At 42.1% G+C, this 24576-nt stretch overlaps 1 protein-coding gene across 1 annotated transcript in view; it reads right to left on the minus strand.

Annotated features, from left to right (window-relative positions):
• CACNA2D3 (calcium voltage-gated channel auxiliary subunit alpha2delta 3) overlaps window positions 1–24576 on the minus strand; it is an 868261-nt gene that overhangs the window by 236430 nt on the left and 607255 nt on the right. The window contains exons 22-26 of the mRNA XM_063428162.1: window positions 12347–12392; window positions 12168–12265; window positions 10821–10914; window positions 9839–9934; window positions 6975–7096 (exon numbers count right to left, since the gene is read on the minus strand). Coding sequence (XP_063284232.1) covers window positions 6975–7096; window positions 9839–9934; window positions 10821–10914; window positions 12168–12265; window positions 12347–12392 — 456 coding nt within the window. The remainder of the gene's footprint in view (window positions 1–6974; window positions 7097–9838; window positions 9935–10820; window positions 10915–12167; window positions 12266–12346; window positions 12393–24576) is intronic.

The following is a 24576-nucleotide window of genomic DNA, read 5'->3' on the forward strand; positions in this document are numbered from 1 at the left end:
GAGTTAGGGGAGATACTCTCATGGGGCCAGGGTTGCCAGGAGAATTGTTTACGGAGGGTTTCCCCATTGGGTGTAATTAACACACCAGGTAGTTCTACCCAGTCTACAGAGATACAGATACCGCCCCTGTACCTAGACTTAAAAGCAGTATTCGACAAAAAGAATGCTGATACTCTACCTCCACACAGGACCTTTGATTGTAAAATTTACTTACTACCTGGTACCATGCCTCCGAGGGGCAATGTATACCCCCTATCCACTAAGGAGAATTCAGTTCTAGAGGAGTATATTCGGGAGAATCTAGACAAGGGATTCATTAGGAGATCTTCTTCTCCTGCCGGGGCTGGTTTTTTTTTTGTTAAAAAGAAGGATGGTTCACTAAGACCTTGCATTGATTACCGAGGTTTGAATAAGATAACCATCAGAAATGCCTATCCGATTCCCTTGATTACCGAGCTGTTTGATCGTCTGAAAGGCTCTAAAATTTTCACCAAGTTGGACCTCAGAGGGGCATATAACTTGGTGAGAATCCAGCAAGGACACGAGTGGATGACAGCATTCAATACCCGTTATGGGCATTATGAATACACGGTCATGCCTTTTGGTCTTTGTAACGCACCTGCAGTATTTCAGGATTTGATTAATGAGGTTCTTAGGGAATTTCAACATGATTGTGTTATTGTATACCTGGATGACATACTGATACACTCTAGAGAGGTTGAGACCCACCACAGACAGGTCAGAAAGGTATTACACAAACTCCTGCAACATGGCTTATACTGTAAATTGGAGAAATGTAGCTTTGACCAGTCTCAGATAGACTTTCTTGGATACGTGATTTCTGGGGAAGGCTTTAAGATGGACCCTGACAAACTCCAGTCCATTTTAGAGTGGCCTTTGCCTAAGGGACTCAAGGCTATTCAGAGGTTTATTGGTTTCTCCAATTATTATAGGCGCTTCATTAAGGGATACTCTTCTATTATTGCACCTATTACCAATATGACCAGACAGGGGGCTGACACTAAGACTTGGTCTAATGAAGCTCTCGCTGCTTTCAAGACTCTCAAGGATCTTTTTGCTTCTGCTCCAATTCTAGTCCATCCTGATACGACTCTGCCGTTCCTACTCGAGGTCGATGCCTCTGAGACAGGCGTAGGGGCGGTTCTGTAGCAAAGGTTAGGGGTGGATAAACCACTACACCCTTGTGGTTTTTTTTCTAAGAAACTGTCTGGCCCTGAAAGTAGATATGACATTGGCGACAGGGAACTCTTAGCGGTCATTATGGCCTTAAAGGAGTGGAGACATTTATTGGAGGGGACCTTACATCCTGTTACTATTTTAACGGATCACAAGAACTTGTCTTATATTGGGGAGGCTAAGCGACTGTCCGCCAGACAAGCTCGTTGGTCCTTATTCCTGACCCACTTCAATTATGTGCTTACTTATAGACCTGGTTCTAAGAATTCCAAAGCCGATGCTTTGTCTCGCCAATATGAACCTTCTACTATATCTGAACCGGTTCTTTCCTCTATAGTTCCGAAATGCAATATTATCGCCAACACGAATCTCAGGATTCACTCTCCGTTACTTGCCGAGATCATTAAACTGCAACATCTAGCTCCTAAACAGACTCCTGAAGGTCGACGTTTCGTTCCTCCTGTTCTACAACTGGAACTGTTGCAATGTTTCCACAACAGCAAGGTGGCTGGACATCCTGGTATTCGCAAGACATGTGCTTTGATCTCTAAGGACTTCTGGTGGCCTGATTTACGGAAGGATATTAAAGATTTCATCGGTGCATGTGAGGTTTGTACTAAGACCAAGCAACCTCATACCCTTCCCTGTGGATTTCTGCATCCCTTAGAGGTTCCAGAGAAGCCATGGTCCTGTTTGGCTATGGACTTTATTGTCGATTTACCTATCTCTAAAAAACAGACTGTTATCCTCACCGTGGTTGACAGATTCACCAAGATGGCTCACTTCGTTCCTCTGCCTAAACTCCCGTCTTCTCCCGAATTGGCGGAGATATTCGCAAGGGAGATTTTTCGATTACATGGGATACCCTCCCAAATTGTATCTGACAGAGGTTCCCAATTTGTTTCCCATTTTTGGAGGTCCTTCTGCTCTCAACTGGGTATCAAATTGAATTTCTCTTCTGCCTATCATCCTCAGTCTAACGGAGCTGCTGAACGCACCAACCAAAAGATTGAACAATATTTACGTTGTTTTGTTTCCGAACACCAGGACGATTGGGTTGGTTTGATTCCTTGGGCGGAGTTTGCACACAACAATCTCATTTGTGATTCTACTCGTTCAAGCCCCTTCTTCATGAATTATGGCTTTCATCCATCTATTCTCCCTTCGGCTTCTTCTTCCCAGGGGGTGCCGTCGGTTGATGTTCATGTTGCCAATTTGAGGAAGTTGTGGGATCAGACTCTACAGATTCTTCTGCACAATTCTATGCTGGTTAAGAAACACGCTGATAAACGTAGAAGGGCGGCTCCGGTGTTTGTTCCAGGTGATAGAGTATGGTTGAGTACAAGAAACATCCGTTTAAAAGTGCCTTCCATGAAGTTCGCTCCTCGTTATATTGGACCTTACAGGGTGCTAACTCGCATTAACCCAGTTGCGTATCGTCTAGCTCTTCCAACTGCCTTACGCATCCCTAACTCATTTCATGTTTCATTGTTGAAACCACTAGTCTGTAACAGATTTTCCTCCACATCATCCTCTCCTCGCTCTGTTCAGGTGGAGGGTCAGGAGGAGTATGAGGTTAACTCTATTATCGATTCTCGAATCTCCCGGGGGAGAGTACAATATCTGGTCGATTGGAAGGGATATGGTCCTGAGGAGAGGAGTTGGGTACCTCAGGAGGATGTTCATGCTCCTCGTCTCCGCAGGGCGTTTCACTCCCGCTTCCCATCTCGTCCCGGTTCCTTCCGCCCGGTGGGCGTATCTGAGAGGGGGGGTACTGTCAGGGTACCTGAAGTCTCTACCTCCGAGAGAGGTAGAGACTTAGACGTCCATCCGTCCGGACGGGCTGTTTCCTCTGTTCCTCGCGGTCCATCCGGTCACGTAAATGCCGGCCGCGAGGGACTCACTTCCTTTTCTAGCATGACGTCCGGAAACCGACGTCATGACGCCAACCCGGAACGACCTGTCACTCAATCCTTCAGAGACTAATCAGGACTCGTCGGAGGCGTGTCTACCCTTCCGAGCGAGGGTATTTAAACTTGCTTCTCCCATTTGCTCATTGCCCTGTCGTGGTTCTAGTCTGCCTAGTCACACAGTGCTCTTGTATTTCTGTTATCCCTTTGGTTCTGACCCGGCTTGTTTGACTTACTCTGTTTATCTCTGTTGCCCTTGACCCGGCTTGTTCCTCGCTTACCTGTCTTCTCGTTCCCTCAACCTCGGCTTGTCTTTGACTATTCTCTATATTCTCCGTACGTTAGTCCGGCCATTCTAAGGTCCGGTATACGTATCCTGTACCTGTTTGTACTCTGCGTGTTGGATCCCTGTCCCGATCCTGACATAACCACAGCTTAAACAAGAGCAGCATGAAATTGGGCAGAACTGTATGTATTGTGCAGAGTTCGTCAAAATACCAATGGTAAATACACTTTGAGAAACAGCCTAGAAAATTTGTTATGACTAATCCATTTAAAAAAAAATACTTATATATTGGTGGCGGTCCACAGATCAAGTGAGAAAAAAAATAACAAATAGAGTGAAAAACTGGAAAAGTGTTAATAAAATGTATCTTTTTATATTATATATTTATATATGATATATGTATTAAATATATAACATATAAATATAGCTTTTCTTGTTTCTCCTTTTTCCTCTCTGTTGCTAACGTAATCTGTAAATAAAATCAACATTTAGTGACTGTCACCTATTGATAAATGGCATGTTTGGTTGCTTTATGATCCTGCTATATTTCGGCTCAGAGTATGGGAATTCGACCATACACCTGATTGGCCCAAATTTAGCCAATTTGCAATTCGGAACTAAACAAATCTCCAGGTCTAGTGGGAAAGAAGTAGGCTTAATTTCAGGTGCTGGATTTCACAAAGAGAAGAGCAGGGAGGTCTAACGTTATTGAAGTAGTCAAGAATGTGAGTCCTTTTTTTTTCCATACCCAAAATGAAATGTAATAATTTATTTCTAAGTAATATGACCTAAAATCCATTTTTATGAATACCATCAATTGGGTGCAAGATGCACATGCTGAACTTAAGGAACAGGTAATTTAATTTTAATTTTAAATAAAACAAAAGTGAGTCAAGAGACATCCCAGAAGATCTGGGTTGTGTATTCAGTGTAACTAGTCCTGTAGGAGGTAGATGTATGAGAAAGAAGCAAAGAAGTATACTTCACGATGGAGAGTACAGGTCATATTTATATCCACATTATAATAAACAAAATGGAATAAAATGACTGAACTTGAATTCCATAAGTCAGACAACAACTTTGAAATGAATACATCTTCAACAAATGATCTTCCCAAGTTGTGTGGGATCTCAGTAATTTTCGTGAGCAGAATGGATCAATTAGACAATAAAACAAATGTGTGCTTGACACCCTGAGGAAATATGGCAGAGAAGCCTATAACTCATCCTAAAGTATATTCTCTCTGGTTTGGATTTGTTAGGAGTGTTTTTGGAAAACTTTCATAAATGGAGTTAGCAAATGTTGGGGGATTTTAATTTTTTTATTTTTTTTATTGCTAACGTTTCTTTCCCTCGTGTCGAAATAAAACAATGGAATCATCTAGAATGAATACATCTTCTGCTAGCTCAAAACTGGAGAATTAATCATCTGGAAAATAATGTACATCTGAAAGCCATTGAAACAAACATGTTTTCGATACATATGCTGAAGACTCACATGCTGGATATAGAGACACACATGGAAATAGTGATTAACATTGGCAGGGTCAGTTTTATACCAGAAAATCCTCATATAGTATCATTGGTTTGCTATCGTTAGAATTCAAATAATTTGTTTTGCTAATTTTCAGCACAAAAATATGTAGTGTTTTAGAGACACCAGTGACCCATTTGTTCAAAGTTCTAGGGATCCACAGGTTTACCTACTTCAAATTCTAACAGTTCCGCACCCAAGTTTTGAAATTAGTGGTTAATTTAAAGAGTCACTATGACATGTATCCAATGGAAAGGCAGGAAAAAAAAGGTCTGATAAACGTCAAACTTTCACATAAAACTAAGTAGTTTGCTTTGTTCCAAAGCAAAAATGGAAATCAGCATGCATGTAAAACAGTTCAATAACCCAGATTTAATGGATATAAAAATGCTAAATGACCGTACTTTGTAGCATGCTTATCACATATATTAGATCCAATGAGTACTGATGGGGTTATTACAATTTTATTAATAATAGTTAATTTATTAAAGGGACAATCCAGATAACCACAGATATTAGACTCAATGTACAGGTTACAGTTAAAGGGACACTCTAATCATCAAAGCAACTTTAGTTAAATTAATTGTTTTTGTGTGTATAAGGCCCCCACAGTCTCATGGTCCAATTATCCGCCATTTAGGAGTTACATCACATTGTTTTTGCAGCCACAGCCACATCGACACACTTCCAAAAAAAGTGTAAATATTTTAGCTTCCCTTATTGCACATTATTTCTTATCTCCTGCTCCTTTAATTCACTTCTAGAGCCTGGAATAGTCTCAAGTATACTATTAACAGAGAAGGAGGTAAGAACACACTGTGCTGTAAGATCTGATTGAAAATTAAACATTTCATGGATGCTCTGTGGGTCACAGCTTGGGGAGGTGTGGCCAGTGTTGTACAAACAGAAAGAAACATGATTTAAAGGAACATTTTGTTCCTTTAACAACTCTATCCTTGGCATTTTCTTAACTTAAAGGGCTAAACATTTTACTAACTGTTTAGCCCCAAAATTGCAAAGACAGTGCCTGTTTGCTCATCCTCCTGGCTTTCGGTATTTGGTCGAAGGTTTCAGTGAGGGTGTCTCTAACTAAGTGTCAGCTGATGCTCTTCACCTATTACCAGTTGTGATCAATAATACAGTTTCATATATCCAAAATTACCCTCTTTGGAAGAAGCTGTCCTTATCTGGAACCCAAATCCCAGAGTCTCTTTTTTCAAACCTGGTGTCCCTTTCAAGGAGCTCAGAGTTCTCAGTGCATGAACATTTTTACAGTGGTAAAATAAGAGTAAAACGTATTTAAACTTGCTCTTGTGTAAAACTGCTTTCCTGATTTGATAATCATCACTGTGACTTGAAAATGTTCCAAACTAGTGCCTCCATCTGGCCACACTTGTAGCCACATCCGTTAATTAATCATGACTCTATTTTACCATTCGAAATTCTGTGAGATATGAAGGTACATATGATGTCATTGCATTATTATTATTATTTCTAATACTAATTGCCAGCGTATTCAGTAGTGATGTATAAAAGGTGGACTAACAAAGCAGTTACAGCAGACAAGGCTGATGTAGAGGAATACAAGGTCTTCATGTGTGGGCCATGCTCAAACTAGCTTACATTCCATGTAGCTAAATCACTCTGAGAGGCACAGCAAAGTTTACACCATTTTTAGTTTGACAATGAGCTTTGTACAGTAAAAAAGGATGGCTAACCTACATCTCTCAAAATGTACTACTTCTCTTTCCAGAGTTCCTTTGTTATTCATAGTGTCCACATCTTAAGGAGAAGTCTATGGATAAGGTCCTGCACTGTATCTTAGGGAAACATCCATCAGACAAGAACCTTACCATGGACGGGATTTTTTTCCTGTTTAGTCCAGGATTTATTTTATTCTATTTACATTATATGAAGTTATTTTTATTCATTTTATTCTGGGATTTCATGGAATACAATTTTTTGGTGGTCGCTGAATGCTGTATATTTTTTATTATTTTTTTTTATATTTTGTAGCTATAAATAAAAAAAAAAAAGAAAATACCGACCTGTACTAAATGGAATAGAATAGACAAAACTGCCGGGGATCTGTTCTGCAGCTCTTCGATACCACAACGGAAAATGGTCGGCATTAAAGATGCTCTCCTTGTCATCAGACGTGAGGAAGTCTCTTGAAACAGAAGAAAAGGAAATACAATCAGGCTTTGTCTGTTTACACAGTGTCATCTATTGAGAATAATGCAGAGCTAACGCGCATGTCTCACACATTTAGTAACGCAGAGCAAACTGTACAAAACACAGCACAAGCAATCATTCAAACAGATGGAGATTTAATATAAAACACCGTAGCATTCTCTATTCAAAAATATCCCAGTGAGCTCTGCAAACAATTTAATACAAAACTGGTGTTATACAAAGCTCAAGGTTAGGCATAAAAAGCAACATTTCAGTTTATGCTCAAATTATGAAAAAAAAAAAAAAAAAAAAAAATTGGCATGAAGATGTTTAAGTGGGGGGAGAATTCCATGACTGGGGTGAAGAACAGCTGAAAGCCCTAGAGCCATATGGTTTGGGATGTGCAGAAGGGAAAATGTTCCTGATTTTCCCTCACGGTATCTCCATAGTTCAGTACAGAATAATCTAAATGTGAGTCAGACTCTGGGTGGCTGATAATGTAACATATTGTAACAGATACATGATTCTTAACTAAGGGGCCTCTTTTATTGAATAGACAAGTGTGGGGTAGAGTAGTGAATAATTCCAGTGTGTAATTTAGAGATGGAGAACAAAAGTCCTCAAACTATTCAAGGACTACTGTCCCCATTGCATTCAGCCAGCCAGGATTACATCTGCTGGTCAAGGATGATGGACATGCTGCAAAGAGTTAGAAAGCTAGTAGGGTAAGATTTGCCCAGCCAATTTAAAAAGAAATAGCAAGTTCAATAAGCTTTTCAGCTTATTGTAATAATTATGGTCATACCTATCATGAACCTATAGGGGGCATGTCAGTGATGCAAATTGGGACCAAGTCCTAAATAGGGGTGTGATAGTCGGCAAAGTGTCAGGGTGAAAATGTGGATACTTAGTCTCTCAGTGAGAATAAGCAGATTCTCATTTTGAAAAGACAGATTCTTAGAATGAACGGGCAGATGTTCACAGTGAATATTCATATCCTTAGCGTTACAGGTTGAATGAATCACTTATCAGTGTCTCAGGCTGAAGGACTACGTGAGGAATCCCTAAAGTTAATGTGCAGATTTCTAATGTTGAAGAGTGAATAGGCAAATCCTGATGTGAGTGGCAGATTCTCAGTGTCTCAATATTAATGTGCAGAATTAACGTTACATTACATATACTAAACAACTACAAAATAAACACTCATTTATATTGATATGGGTCACATTATTGTATGGTTAATCAGCTGGTTCATTGGCAGGATACATTTTCCATTCTGCTGATAGTAAATTAAATTGAAGCCACGCTCCCAGGTCATTGTGAACTGTGAGTAAAACAGTCTTGCTTCATAGTCAAAGGAAACTGATACTTCTTTGGAATTTACAGAGTGAATAAAACATTGCAAATTACAAATAAATTGTGTTAAAGGGATACTATAGTGCCAGGAATACAAACCTGTATTCCTAACACTATAACTCTCTCTGCCTCCCCTCTCCCTCGCATCCCCCTACCAATAAAGGGTTAAAAACATTTTATTGACTTACCCAATCCCAGCACTGATGTTCCTCGGTGATGGGTTGGTGTACCGTCTCCTCTAACATCATCTGATGGGGGGGGGGGGGGGACCTAATGCTTTCCTACTGGGATTCTACGATGCTGGATGATGTCATGCAGAGCATGAGGACATCCAGAGTTAGTTAGGCAACTAAAAGCTGTCTGGTAGACATTCCCTAAAGGCTGTCTTAGCACTGCAATGTAAACATTGCAGTTTCTCCAAAACTACAATGGTTGTAGCTGCCGGGCTAAGAGACACTGTATCCTAACCACTTCAATGAGATGAAGTGGTCTGTGAACCTATAGAGTTAAGCTTTTTTTTCATAAGATGTTCTGATTTCCTTTAAATTCATAATAACATTTTAGCAATATACCTCATAATCCAGTTGAGATAATGCAAAGTGGGGCATACATTGCAAATGAGGAGGAAACATAGAAACATTGTTTATTTTTAAAGGGACACTGTAGTCACCAAAACAACTACAGCTTATTGGATTACTTCTGGAGAGCATAATCATTTCCTTCAAGCTTTTTGCAGTAAACACGGTCTTTTTAGAGAAACTGCAGTGTTTACATTAAAGTCTAGCGATAACTCCACTGGCCACTCCTCAGATGGCTGCTAGAAGAGGTGCTTCCTGGGGTAGTGCTACACGTTGTGACTGACATTTAGTGTCTCCACCCTGAGGAGATGCTGATTGGTCAGGGCTGTGTTTGACTTGTTCTGGCTCTGCCCCGATCATTGACAGTCTTAGCCAATCCTATGGGAAAGCATTGTTATTGGCTGAGATAATCACTTCTGATGATGTCAACCAAGCAAGCAGATCAGCATCAGAGCAAGCAGCAGCAGACTGGAATAAAGGCAAGCTTTTTCTATATTTAGGGGGACAAGGGAAGCCAGGAGGACTAGATTGTGGTTTTAACACTATAGAATCAGGAATACACGTTTGTGTTCCTGACCCTATAGTGTTCCTTTAACTCTCCTCTTTATGCTGTTTCTATGTATACTAGCAAGTGCAAAGGGCAGGTTTATACTAATGATTGGTAGAAAAATAAAATGAAGGAACCCAGTAGAAGGACAAAGAGGTGTTGATTCCTACATAAACATAATAGTAAAAAATTCTAGGAGTTCACAGTTCCCATTTTAGAATTAGATCATAATATTCAGTAAATAAACTCTACTCACTGATTGGTGAGCTGTTCTGGACCCACAAACAGGTTCACGCGAGAAAGACCAGTACGTGTTCCAAGAAATGCAACTTCAACGCCTTTGTCTGAATTTCTGAAAAAAAGAATGTGTTTGTAATAGATGCTGATAAACATTCTTCATTTAAGTAGCTAGCAATATTAACCATTTAATACCTGATCCAAAAACAGTGGATCTGAAAACTTTTTTATTTTCTTGCTTACATTTTTAACTATTTATTAGAATTATTATTTATTTTAGTGCATTTAAATTAAAACATAATATAATAATAGTGGTTTTAATTAAAATATGTTTTTTGTTTTTTTTTTCCTCTTTAAATTCACAATATCCTTATGCAGTTTAGCAATGAAGAGAATATGAGCCTCATTCTCCTGAAGTCATAAAATAATTTAGGGTTAAACAGTTTTTGACAGTTTGGATCATATTATTGTTCAACAAAGTAAATTAAAGTAGACAAAATAGTTTTTTTTTGTGGAGGAGAAATAATAATAATCATTGTAAATAATAAAAAGTGTTTATGCTCTAAACATACATTGGAGTAAACTAAATTAAAATAAAGAAAAATAGAGGGAAATAACAAGTTGGCTATTTAGGGAATACACCTCCTTCCCCTTCAATTCATTGAATTGAAAAATATCAAGAATTAAAAAAAAAAGTTTAAAAAAAAGTTTAGGCCAATTGAGAATGTATTCCTATTTAGTGCTATAATTAGTCATTGTAAAGTATATAAAAAAACACAGTTTCTCTGGAAATTAGATCTTCAAACCTGAGTGTTACATTGCATCATTCATATGTATTATATTTAAATGTAAATTGGATGACAGATTATTTCTAAAATATTACATGACTTCTCTTGCAAAACATACTACTAGGAATTTATTGAAAGGAATCCAATTTTTTTTTTGAGGATTTTATTTTATCTATTATTCCTAGTATTGTGACAAGATGTGTTTCCACTTACTCAGATTTATTCAGTGCTAGACTGGTCCAATATGCCTCTAAAGGTGCACTAACAACGGCATCAAACAACACTTCTTGTATAAGATCCTTGTCACCTGAGTCAAAAAGGAGGAAACAGCTTTGTCACTTTGCACATTATTTGTTGGAGAAAGGGTGTACTTACTGGGCTTAATACAATGCAGGAATATTAAAGGGACACTCCACTGCCCAATTACAAAATAAATAAAGATCACTGTTTAGTAGATATACAGCAAATGACAACATACATATATTTAATTATGCATGTTTTTCATTGGTGTTATATCTAAAACAGCTTACAAAACTGGCATGTCTCTTGTCTGTTGCCTTTGCAAGCTCTCTCCTACTAACCCTGCCCAGACTTTCTGCAGCTGTCCAATCACGGGCTTCCCAATACAGCTCAACAGTTGCTCTGAGCAGTTGCTGCCTATTGACCTTAGTTGTAACAGGAAGTAACACGATGCGTTGTCTGCTTAAAAATCAAGGGGGTGTAACCAGGCTAATTTATAAAAGAGTCCATTTCTACTGAAATCTGCACTTTTTGCAACATGCAAACAGAGGACACACTCTGCACACATAGAGAATTTCAGCAAAACAAAGGACTTTAGGGGTCTGGAGTGTCCATTTAAACCTGGTAAGAAGCCCTAAGAGGATAGTCCATTATTCCTTCTATAAATATTTTCATGGTCAGAAAATGGACATTAAAAGGTACATTGGGTGTGATCCTTATGTAGTTTTTTTTTTGTGAAATGTAAAACATATTCCCCTTTAAGTTAAAACACTTTACTATATAATATTATTTCCCTTAAATAAAAACACTAAGCTATGTAATAATATTGATTCATAAGAAATATAATCAATATATTTATTGATTTAAATTCTTCTAGAAAAGGTTAAACCATTAAGAACCCATTACATTACATGCCATCATCACAAACTGCTCTCCAATGAACCTGTGCCCAGATATTTATTTAACTTCTACATATAATCTTACTATAACCAAATCAGTAGGACTTCCCATTTTGTATACAATTTTTAATCTTTTTAATACCATTTTTTGGCAATGATCAAAACGTACCTCCTGATTATTTCATTCCAACATGTAAGACTACTGCCAGCACTATATAGCCTCATTGACATTAAATTAGTGGGGCATGCTGATTTGTAATAGAATACTTAAATAAAAACAGAAACTATTGATGGTTCTTAAGAGGTTAGAAGCAAGATTGTTATCATGGAAATATTCTGTCATTAGCCCTTAAGTAAAATAAGTGATCCATCTGGGAAAGATGTAGAGAAATTAGTTATTTCCATCATAATCCATACTTACACTGCAGCAATGGCTCTTTTCCTGTGAGGTAGATTTTTATGGCTTCTAACTGAGATAAGTGCCGGTGCTTTGGATGGTAGTCGATATTACAGTAGGACCTGCAAACAATTCATTGTAAGAATTCTGCAAGACACAACCTTCAAGTTTTATTGCAATTTGATACATTTTTCTGTACCCACCATTCATCAGCCAAGAAAACATCAGGATGGTCCAAGTCATGCAGCCCTGAAAGTCAAACATGAATGTGATCAACATATTACAATATATCTAGTTGATTTGGATGGGAGTTGCTCTCTAACAACAGATGTACTGCCATAGCTGATGACATTTGGACCCAGTCTCCACTCCTACTAATTCCAGAACTATTGCTGGATGGATGTCTTATGTTAGTCACTTGGAAGATCTTTACATGTGGGCCTCTCTTGACATCCTCAGTAATCTGCTTTGCTAAATGCTTTGCTATTAGAACATTTGGTGGATGATACATAGGCCACACTTGGTTTCTCTAGCTTTTAGGGTTTGCCATATCTCAAAAGTTTCATGTTCACATTTCTGATAAAAAAAAAAAAAAACATTACAATCGGGGGTCCGCGCCTGATCACTGAGTAGAGAAGACGTGAGTCACAGTAGTTCCTGCAATGGTGAATTTAGCTTATTATTAGTGATGTCGCGAACATAAAATTTTCAGTTCGCGAACGGCGAACGTGAACTTCCACAAACGTTCGCGAGCCGGCGAACCGGGCGAACCACCATAGACTTCAATGGGCAGGCGAATTTTAAAACCCACAGGGACTCTTTCTGGCCACAATAGTTGTTTCAAGGGGACTAACACCTGGACTGTGGCATGCCGGAGGGGGATCCATGGCAAAACTCTCATGGAAAATTACACAGTTGATGCAGAGTCTGGTTTTAATCCATAAAGGGCATAAATCACCTAACATTCCTAAATCACAATGGATATGGATTGACACCTGACATATGACATATTGACACCTTGACATATGGATTGACACCTGTCCTCAGATACCCTGATACACACTGACACAGAGCAGAATAGGGACTGTTCCCCCTACATAGGGTCACTTGGCAGATATGGATTGACACGTCATCAGGGACCCTGATACACACTGACACAGAGCAGAATAGGGACTGTTCCTCCTACATAGGGTCACTTGGCAGATATGGATTGACACCTGTCCTCAGAGACCCTGATACACACTGACACAGAGCAGAATAGGGACTGTTCATCCTACATAGGGTCACTTGGCAGATGTGTATTGACACCTGTCCTCAGGGACCCTGATACACACTGACACAGAGCAGAATAGGGACTGTTCCCCCTACATAGGGTCACTTGGCAGATATGGATTGACACCTATCCTAATGATCCCTGATACACACTGACACAGAGCAGAATAGGGACTGTTCCCCCTACATAGGGTCACTTGGCAGATATGGATTGACACCTATCCTAATGATCCCTGATACACACTGACACAGAGCAGAATAGGGACTGTTTCCCCTACATAGGGTCACTTGGCAGATATGGATTGACACCTGTCCTCAGAGACCCTGATACACACTGACACAGAGCAGAATAGGGACTGTCCCCCCTACATAGGGTCACTTGGCAGATATGGATTGACAACTATCCTCAGGGACCCTGATACACACTGACACAGAGCAGAATAGGGACTGTTCCTACTACATAGGGTCACTTGGAAGATATGTATTGACACCTGTCCTCAGGGACCCTGATACACACTTGCACAGTGCAATAAAGGGACTGTTCCCCCTACATAGGGTCACTTGGCAGATATGGATTGACACCTATCCTAATGATCCCTGATACACACTGACACAGAGCAGAATAGGGACTGTCCCCCCTACATAGGGTCACTTGGCAGATATGGATTGAGACCTATCCTAATGATCCCTGATACACACTGACACAGAGCAGAATAGGGACTGTTCCCCCTACATAGGGTCACTTGGCAGATATGGATAGACACCTGTCCTCAGGGACCCTGATACACACTGACACAGAGCAGAATAGGGACTGTTCCTCCTACATAGGGTCACTTGGCAGATATGGATTAACACCTGTCCTCAGAGACCCTGATACACACTAACACAGAGCAGAATAGGGACTGTCCCCCCTACATAGGGTCACTTGGCAGATATGGATTGACACCTGTCCTCAGAGACCCTGATACACACTGACACAGAGCAGAATAGGGACTGTCCCCCCTACATAGGGTCACTTGGCAGATATGGATTGACACCTGTCCTCAGAGACCCTGATACACACTGACACAGAGCAGAATAGGGACTGTTCCCCCTACATAGGGTCACTTGGCAGATATGGATTGACACCTGTCCTCAGGGACCCTGATACACACTTACACAGAGCAGAATAGGGAATATTCACTAAATGCCAAACATTGTTATACAGGGGAATATTCAGTAAATAAGGATAAGGGGGGGGCTACTGTCCTTCCCCCTGGCCCCCACCCGTGAGCGGTGGGTGGGGGCCATAAAAATAATGAGGGGGGGACCTACTGTATGATGTTGTATCGATCATGTAGTGTAAGGGTTATGCCCGCTTCACAGTGACAGACCAAACTCCCTGTTTAACGCACCGCAAACAACCGCAAACAGTCCATTTGCACAACCGCAAACTCCCCATTTGCACAAGGTTGGATACCAAGCTAGCCATGTCCGTTCCTTGTCCTCACTGATGTCATTGAAGATCTCTTCCTCCACCCAGCCACGTACAACACCAAGGTTCCCCGAAAGGTGACAACAAGCCCTTTGGGACGCCTGCTGTGTTCGGTCTTCCACCTCCTCAAAGCCACCTTCCTCCTCTGACTCCTCTTCTTCAGACTCCTCTCTCTGCGTTGCCTCTCTCTGCGTTATTATAAGGTGTGTTAAGTAATATTCTTATCAGTTTAATCCCTGTTACGAGTAGAGGACTATTTCCCTGTTTCGCCAAACCCCTTCAAAGATGGAAAAAGCGGTATGAGTGGAAGAAACAAGGAAATGTGGTCAGGTGGTGGTGCGAGCCCCACCGAGGGCTTGTACCCAGGTATGCTAATAAACTGAAAAAAGAAAAAATCTCCCAAGAAGGAGATCTAAAACTGGCATAGGAAAAGGTTAGACAACTATAATAAAGTGATACCTACAAATCCTAGTGAGCATAGGTGTATAATAGAGGGAGAAAGGGAAAGCAGAGTAATGCTTCCTAATACCGTGGTTAGTACCCTTTGTTAAAGTAAATTGAGTAATGGACAAAAGTCTTTATTGTATCATTTATAAATAACAAAGGGATACTATACTCATTCCCCTATAGTGGCTAATTGTGTAATAATGGTAATACTATTATCTATTATATAATATTGCCAGGGGCAAGGAAATTCCCTCTAAATAGATGGGTATAGGCAGAGAGTATGGAGACCGGAGTGATGCTGTCATAAAAAGTGTCAATAAGGTGATATAAAGTTAAATGTATCACAGACACACAGCCACCCTTTCTCTTAGCTAGATTCCAGAAATGCTTGATAGGTAGAAGGGCTATAAAGACTCAGAGAGGTCTAAGAAGAATCCTCTAAACTAGCCCTAATCTCCTTAAATACCTTCAAGGGTGTTCTAAGCTAAAGCTCAATCTAAACGTTTAGATGACTGCCTGATTTCCCATCACAGATGCTGGCTAGGAATAACACTGTGCAAGACAAACAGTGGGTCTAAGTGCCCATAGTGCAGTAAAGTGTCCCTAGTGAAGTGAAAAAGAGAATAACGAGCTGGCGCCCAAGAGAGTAACGAGCTGGCGCCCTCTCAGGGGACGTGTATATAGCATCGATTTTAGGAACCGGGAGATGGAAAAAGATGCTTGGTCGGTCCTCCTACTTCAAATTTGGGGCACTGTGCCACCAGATAGGAGTCGTGTGTTAAGTAGTACTATTCCTATCACTTTAATCCCTGTTATGTGCCTTTTTTTTGGTTTGGTTTTTGAAGCCACAGTGCAGCACCAGAGGCCTGAAAAATTAGGCATGTACACATGCCTGAAAAATTAGGTATTGTTGCAGCCGCTGCTGTAGCAGCGGCCAGAAAAATTTATGTTTGTTTCCCAGGCAGAAAGTGCACTAAAACATTGCGGCTTGAACCCTAGTTGGTGGCGGATAAGTCACGCAAGTCAACCGGCATTCAGAGCTAAAATACAGCAGCGTGTGGACCATTTTTAGCCCAAGGCAGCTCATCTCATCAGGCCTTTTTTAGTCGAATGTATCGCCCACTGTCAGTCCCTTCGGGATCCATCCCTCATTCATCTTAATAAAGGTGAGGTAATCTAGACTTTTTTGACCTAGGCGACTTCTCTTCTCAGTGACAATACCTCCTGCTGCACTGAAGGTCCTTTCTGAAGCGGGGCAGGCCAGAAGTTCTATCGCAAATTGGGATAGCTCAGGCCACAGGTCAAGCCTGCACACCGAGTAGTCAAGGGGTTCATCGCTCCTCAGAGTGTCAATATCTGCAGTTAAGGCGAGGTAGTCTGCTACCTGTCGGTCGAGTCGTTCTCTGAGGGTGGATCCCGAAGGGCTGTGGTTCTGCGTAGGACTTAAAAAGTTCTGCATGTCCTCCATCAACAACACGTCTTTAAAGCATCCTGTCCTTGCCGGCGTGGTCGTGGGAGGAGGAGGATTACTTTCACCTCTTCCCCTGTTAGATTCCCGTTGTGCTGTGACATCACCCTTATACGCTGTGTAAACCATACTTTTTAATTTATTTTGCAAATGCTGCATCCTTTCCGACTTGTTGTAATTTGATAACATTTCAGCCACTTTCTGCTTATACCGGGGGTCTAGTAGCGTGAACACCCAGTACAGGTCGTTCTCCTTCAGCCTTTTTATACGAGGGTCCCTCAACAGGCACGACAGCATGAAAGACCCCATTTGCACAAGGTTGGATGCCGAGCTACTCATTTCCCGTTCCTCCTCCTCACTGATGTCAATGAAGGTATGTTCTTCCCCCCAGCCACGTACAACACCACGGGTACCAGATAGGTGACAACGAGCTCCAGCGTTGCTGCAGGTCCAGCAAGCGATGCTGATAAGGCTGTTTCTGGTGGTGATGGTGACCACAACTCTTCCTCTTCACGCTCATCTACGGCCTGATCCAGCACTCTTCGCAGGGCACGCTCCAGGAAGAAAACAAATGGTATGATGTCGCTGATGGTGCCTTCGGTGCGACTGACTAGGTTTGTCACCTCCTCAAAAGGACGCATGAGCCTACAGGCATTGCGCATGAGCGTCCAGTAACGTGGCAAAAAAAAATCACAGCTCCTCAGAGGCTGTCCTAGCACCCCGGTCATACAAATATTCATTAACGGCTTTTTCTTGTTGGAGCAGGCGGTCGAACATTAGGAGTGTTGAATTCCAACGTGTCGGGCTGTCGCAAATCAAGCACCTCACTGGCATGTTGTTTCGCCGCTGGATATCTGCAAAGTGCGCCATGGCCGTGTAGGAACGCCTGAAATGTCCACACACCTTCCTGGCCTGCTTCAGGACGTCCTGTAAGCTTGTGTACTTATGCACAAAGCGTTGTACAATCAGATTACACACATGTGCCATGCACGCCACATGTGCCAACTTGCCCAACTTCAATGCCGCCAACAAATTAGTTCCGTTGTCTGAAACCACTTTGCCGAAATCCAGTTGCTGCGGAGTCAGCCACTTTTCCACCTGTGCATTCAGGGCGGACAGGAGTGCTTGTCCGGTGTGACTCTCTGCTTTCAAGCAAGTCAAACCCAAGACGGTGTGACACTGCCGTATCTGGGATGTGGAATAGTACCTGGTTAGCTGGGGGGTGCCGTTGGTGTGGAGCAAGACTCAGCAGCAGCAGAAGAGGACTCAGCTGAGGAGGTTATGAAAGAGGATGGAGTAGGAGGAGTAGAGGAGGTGGCAGCAGGCCTGCCTGCAAGTCGTGGCGGTGTTACCAACTCCTCTGCAGAGCCACGCATTCCATGCTTGGCAGCCGTCAGCAGGTTTACCCAATGCGCAGTGTAGGTGATATACCTGCCCCGACCATGCTTTGCAGACCAGGTATCAGTGGTCAGATGGACCCTTACTCCAACACTGTGTGCCAGACATGCCATTAATTCCTTTTGCACGATCGAGTACAGGTTGGGGATTGCCTTTTGTGCAAAGAAATTTCGTCTGGGTACCTCCCACTGCGGTATCCCAATAGCCACACATTTTTTTGAACGCCTCAGACTGGCAGGCTAATAGTTCAGACAAGCCAGCTGTCAGATGCTGGGCAAGGGGGTGACTTTCTGACATCGGCTTCTTACGCTCAAACATGTCCTTGACAGACACCTGACTGTGGGCAGATGAGCGGGAACTTCTCAAGGCGAGAGACGGAGTGGCGGATGGTTGAGAGGGGGCAAGGAGGACAGCAGTGGTTGATGTGGCTGAAGATGCTGGACCAGGAGGAGGATGGCGGCTTTGAGTTTGTGTGCTGCTTGTACTCATGTGTTGATCCCATAGGCGTTTGTGATGTACGATCATGTGCCTACGCAAAGCAGTTGTACCTAGGTGGGTGTTGGACTTCCCACGACTCAGTTTCTTTTGGCACAGGTGGCAAATGGCATCGCTGTTGTCAGAGGCAGACACACAAAAAAAATGCCACACCGCTGAGCTCTGCAATGACGGCATTCTGGTGGTGGACACAGCATTCGTTGATTGGCGTTCTGTCGGGCTGACCCCGGGTGCCGATGCATGCTGTCTGACTGTGCCACTAGCTCCTTGCGACGACCTCCCCCTGCTTCCAACTCGTCTCCTCCTCCTCCTCTCTGTCTCCCCATCTGAACTTTCGTCCTGTTCTTCTTCTTGCCGAGCGGGCACCCACGTGACATCCATGGACGCATCGTCATCATCAACCGCTTCACTTGTATCTGACAACTTAGCAAAGGAAGCAGCAGCGAGTACAACATCATCATCATCACACCGTACATCCATGTGTGTAATGATGCCTGCCTGAGACATATCCCTGTTATCTACATCCTCTGGCAATAATGGTTGCGCATCACTCATTTCTTCCAACTGATGTGTAAATAACTCCTCTGACATACCAAGTGAAGCGGCTGTGGTGCTAGTGTTGGTGGTGGCGGCAGGCGGGTGAGTGGTATCTTGAGAGGTGCCCGAAGCTAAGCTGGAGGAGGATGGTGCGTCAAGGTTCTGAGCGGATGCTGTAGAAGATTGGGTGTCCTGTGTTAGCCAGTCAACTATGTCCTCAGAACATTTCAAGTTCAGGGTACGTGGCCTCTGAAAACTGGGCATTATTCTAGGGCAAAAGGGAATCACAGCACCACGACCACGATGGCCCCTGCGGGGTTGCCTGCCTCTGCCTGTCATTTGTTTTTGGATCGGTGGTACTATGCGTGCAAGCTACTGTGAGACCAGATATGGCACTGTGGCAGTGGCAGAGGTTGGCAGAGTACACACTGTAGGCCTGACAAACCTGCTTGAAGACAACTAACTGCTATTAAATCTATAACATTGAAAAAAGTTTTTGGGTTTTAAATGCACGCTATTGTGACAATAGATATTAGTGGCAATGTGCACTGGCAGAGGTTGGCAGAGTACACGCTGTAGGCCTGACACACCCGCTTGAAGACAAGTAACTGCTATTCAATCTATAACAGTGAAAAAAGTTTTTTGTTTTAAATGCGCGCTATTGTGACACCAGATATGAGTGGCAATGTGCACTTGCAGAGGTTGGCAGAGTACACGCCATATGCCTGACACACCCGCTTGAAGACAACTAACTGCTATTCAATCTATAACAGTGAAAAACGTTTTTTGGTTTTTAAATGCAAGCTATTGTGACACCAGATATGAGTGGTGGCACTGGGCAAGTGGGCACAGTATCCACTGTGAGCCTGACACACAGACGCTTGCAGACAACTAACTGCTATTCAATCTATTACAGTGAAAAAAAAGTTTTTGGGTTTTTAAATGCACGCTATTGTGCCACCAGATATGAGTGGCACTGTGCACACTGGCAGAGTACACGCTGTTGGCCTGACACACAGACGCTTGCAGACAACTAACTGCTAATTAATCTATTACAGTGAAATTTTTTTTTTTTTAAATGCAAGCTATTGTGACACCGGATATGAGTGGTTGCACTGGGCAAGTGGGCACAGTATCCACTGTGAGCCTGACACACAGACCTTTGCAGACAACTAACTGCTATTCAATCTATTACAGTGAAAAAAAAGTCAGGCAGGCAACTGCAATTAGATAACACACAAAAAAAAAAGCAGACTGATGTTCTAGCCCTAAAAAGTGCTTTTTGGGGTGCTGTCCTTACAGCAGATATGAGATGAGTCCTTCAGGACTGTAGTGGACACTGAATACACTAGCCTAGCTATACATTTCCCTATCAAATGAGGAGCAGCTACACTTTCCCTCCTCTATCTAAGAATGCAGCTTCAGAATTAATCTAAAATAGATGCTGTACAGGAGGTGGGAGGGTCTGGAAGGGAGGGTCTGCTGCTGATTGGCTGGAATGTGTCTGCTGACTGTGAGGCACAGGGTCAAAGTTTAGTGAATGATGACTAATAGGGGGCGGATCGAACCGCGCATGTGTTCGCCCGCTGTGGCGAACGCAAACACGCTATGTTCGCCGGGAACTATTCGCCAGCGAACAGTTCGGTACATCACTACTTATTAACTGTGGATAGAAGGCTTTATTTGACATACCTTGACAAGTAAGTAAAAGTGGAAATTGTGGTGTCTATCGGGATACCATTTAAGCTGACATTCCTAAAGGAATCGTCCAATAATTTTCTAGAGCCTACAAGTATCGTTGTCGTGGTGGAGACATATGCTCTCCCACTACCACTGATGGCTGGCGACTCAAATCTGGACCCTCGTTCCTCCCCCCTGGTTAACCAAGTTCCAAGAGAACATCTCCATGACCGACAGCATCTGAACCTACGGATTCATTCTGCACTTAAATTGGCAGGGTGGCACATGGGCCTGCTATTACAGCACTGACAAAGTCTACAATCCAAAAGCTTCATGCCATCTTCATTGCTTTCCTGACTCGCATGGCAGAGAAGCAGATGGGCCACTGATAGCGCTAAACTACTACTCACCTACCGATAAACAGTTAAGAGATTCGCTGGGTTTCCAGCTATTGATGCAATGGGCAGACAGAACTTTGCGTTTTGTTTCTCCTCACTCAACCCCAATGCTCATACCTGCATGCACGGAGATACTGCTTCTAAGTTGCGAACTGTAGAAGATGAGAATGCACTCCTGCTATACACACACCCCTTTTCTTTCAAGATGACAATGACATGTTGCTGAAGCTAGGAGGTTTTCATGGTGATGTCTCCGCACATATCTTACTGGACATTGGTGTGATCCTGGCCTCAGTGGACTTTTGTATACAGTACCAGTGGCCCTGCTGGTTGGGTATCAGCTGAGCCTAGGCCGCCAAGGGGACTTTCTCATGCTAAATATTGTGTGCAATGGGGACGGCTCCTGTGATGCTAAATCTCTGCTAAGCTACATGATTTACTCTATATGCACTTCCACCAGTTGAATTTACTTTCAGTGCATATGCTCTGTTCTTTTATTTTTCTTTAGTTATCTAAGCCTAGCACTGTGTTCCTTTCTTCTTATTTAAAAAAAAATGCTGTTTCCTATGTACACATTCATATGTCTCCTTTTCATGATAACTTTATGTTATTCTTGATATAAACATGCACATAAAAAAAGAATTATAAAAAAATAAAAAAATAAACCATGACAATCTGTACAACATAAATTAGTTATGTATAAAAACTAAAAATGTAATTTTTGTCGGGGGCTCAAGAAAAGAAGATTTAGAAGAAAGAATACTTTTGATGGTAAGTATGATTTTTTTAATTACAGATATTAGTTTTATTGCCCCCTCACTACTAGCAGGGTGAAGGGGGTAGCTAAGGTTATTTTATTTTAATTATGGGTGGCTAGGTGTTTGAAGACCCCTATCCACCCAGTGAAGGGGGAATGTCACTAATTTGCCAATATTGAAAATGGGTGTCCACCCCTTACATATTTTATTAGTAGCCACTTCCCACCACCCATAGGAGGGTTTTAGGTAGGGATACTTGATAATCTGGAGTTTATAGTCCTGAATTAACATTAGATCCCCCACGTACTGCCCATGCATGGTAGCTGGAAAAGGAATACAGGGTCACCTCCATATTATAATTAGAGCCTCCACCTGTGTGCCATTAGTGAGGGCTGAGGGTGGGGGCCATAAAGATAATGAGGGGGGGACCTACTGTCCTCCCCCTCTCCAGCCCCCACCCCTGGGCGGCGGGTGGGGGCCATAATGATAATGAGGGAGGGGGACCTACTGTCCTCCCCCCCCCAGCCCCCACCCCTGGGCGGCGGGTGGGGGCCATAAAGATAATGAGGGGGGGACCTACTGTCCTCCCCCTCTCTGGCCCTAAAAAAAACAATAAGGGGGGGGGGACCTACTGTCCCCCCCGGCCCCCACCCCTGAGCGGTGGGTGGGCGCTCTAAATACTAATAAGGGGGGACCTAATGTCCTCCCCCCTGGCCCCCACCCCCCACCGGCGGGTGAGGGCCCTAAATACACCCCCTCCCCCCAAACAAAAAAATTATCCCCCTACCTACCCCCCTCAACCTAAAAATAATGAGGGGGGGGACCTTTAACTAAGAACCTGTAAAAAAAAATTAGAAAAAAACAACTTTCAATGTTTTCTTTCTTCTAAAATCTTCTTTTTTCAGCCCCAAAATAGGCCTAATAAAAAAACATAATAACCGACGCAATTAAAAAAATAAAATAAAAAAAAAACCTGCGCAAAAAAAAATAATCCATCTTCATCCATGGAGGGCTCCGCACAGACTGAGCTCTGCAGGGCGGGGGAAGGCTTATAAAGCCTTGCCACGCCCTGCAATTAGACTAAGAACACTCTGATTGGCTGGTTTATGCCAATCAGAGTGCTCTTTGTCATTTTACACATTCCCCTATGTAACAATGTTTGGTATTTAGTGAATATTCCCCTATATAACAATGTTTGGCATTTAGTGAATATTCCCCTATATACCAATGTTTGGCATTTAGTGAATATTCCCCTGTATACCAATGTTTTGCATTTAGAATAAAAAAAATAAAAAAAATAATAATAATAATAAAAAAAGAAATGATTGCAGCTTCCGAATGAATCTAAATTGTATGCTGTCCAGTAGGTGGGAGGGTCTGCTAGGGAGGGTCTGCTGCTGATTGGCTGTAATGTGTATGCTGACTGTGAGGTACAGGGTCAAAGTTTACTCAATGATGATGAATAGGGGGCGGACCGAACATTGCATGTGTTCGCCCGCAGTGGCGAACGCGAACATGCTATGTTCACCAGGAACTATTCGCCAGCGAATAGTTCGGGACATCACTATTTATTTTATTTATTAGCCTGCATCCACTGGTTAAAGGTGAGGTAAGGGGACATGAAAGTGGTCTGTCCATCCCCACCCCACTATTTAATTTAAAGTTCCCCACCAGATGCCCATTGGTGATCGCACAGGGGAACCAGATGCCTCCGTTATTTTAAAGACTTTCTAGTGACTAGGCAGAAATGATTGCTTAATAAATGGGTTTTTTATTTTTTATTTCATTGGTTAACCCTCACACTGCCGAGGGTTATTTAACTATTTGCTCACTGGTTGCTAGCGCTGCCAGTGAGCATGCAAAAAACAAGTGAACGATAATGTGCATCCTGCTAGATGTCTAGGAATTTAAAAAGCACTGATTTAAATCCAGATACCAAATGCATCCAGGTGGTTATAGTGAAAAGAAAAAAAAAGAATTGTAAAATTTAGACAGCAATTGCTGATTTAGAAAAGCATTCTAATTCTGCAATTTTACCCCAATTTTTGAAGTTCAAATTTTAATTTGCATTATTCCTGTTTGTGTTTCTCACCCTTACGGCAGTAAAAAAGGATTAAATTAATGAATATGTAGATATGTGTGTACAATAAATTCTTACCTAGAGAGCGAGTCATAACAAAATAAAATACTTATATAACTAAATAACAGTAAACATTTGAAATAGTTAATATTTTGGCTCTGAAGGGGCTAGTATGTAAATCACTTAATTCAGATGACATACAAAATACAGATTATTTAACACCATCTGGTAAGAGTAAACTCTACACATCTGGTATTTAAGAAGAGTAAAAAAAAAAAAAAAAACCTGACTAAAATCTGCGACTGTCATGTACCGTGTATAGTTTACATATCATTCAGGAGCTTTCTTTTGTTTTTTCTTGTGATATGAACAAGAAAATATAATTGAGGGCAGATTTCCCAGCAGGTATTCGGAGCTGAGCTGACA

The sequence above is a fragment of the Pelobates fuscus genome, chromosome 7, assembly GCF_036172605.1.
Source record: "Pelobates fuscus isolate aPelFus1 chromosome 7, aPelFus1.pri, whole genome shotgun sequence".
NCBI lineage: Eukaryota > Metazoa > Chordata > Amphibia > Anura > Pelobatidae > Pelobates > Pelobates fuscus.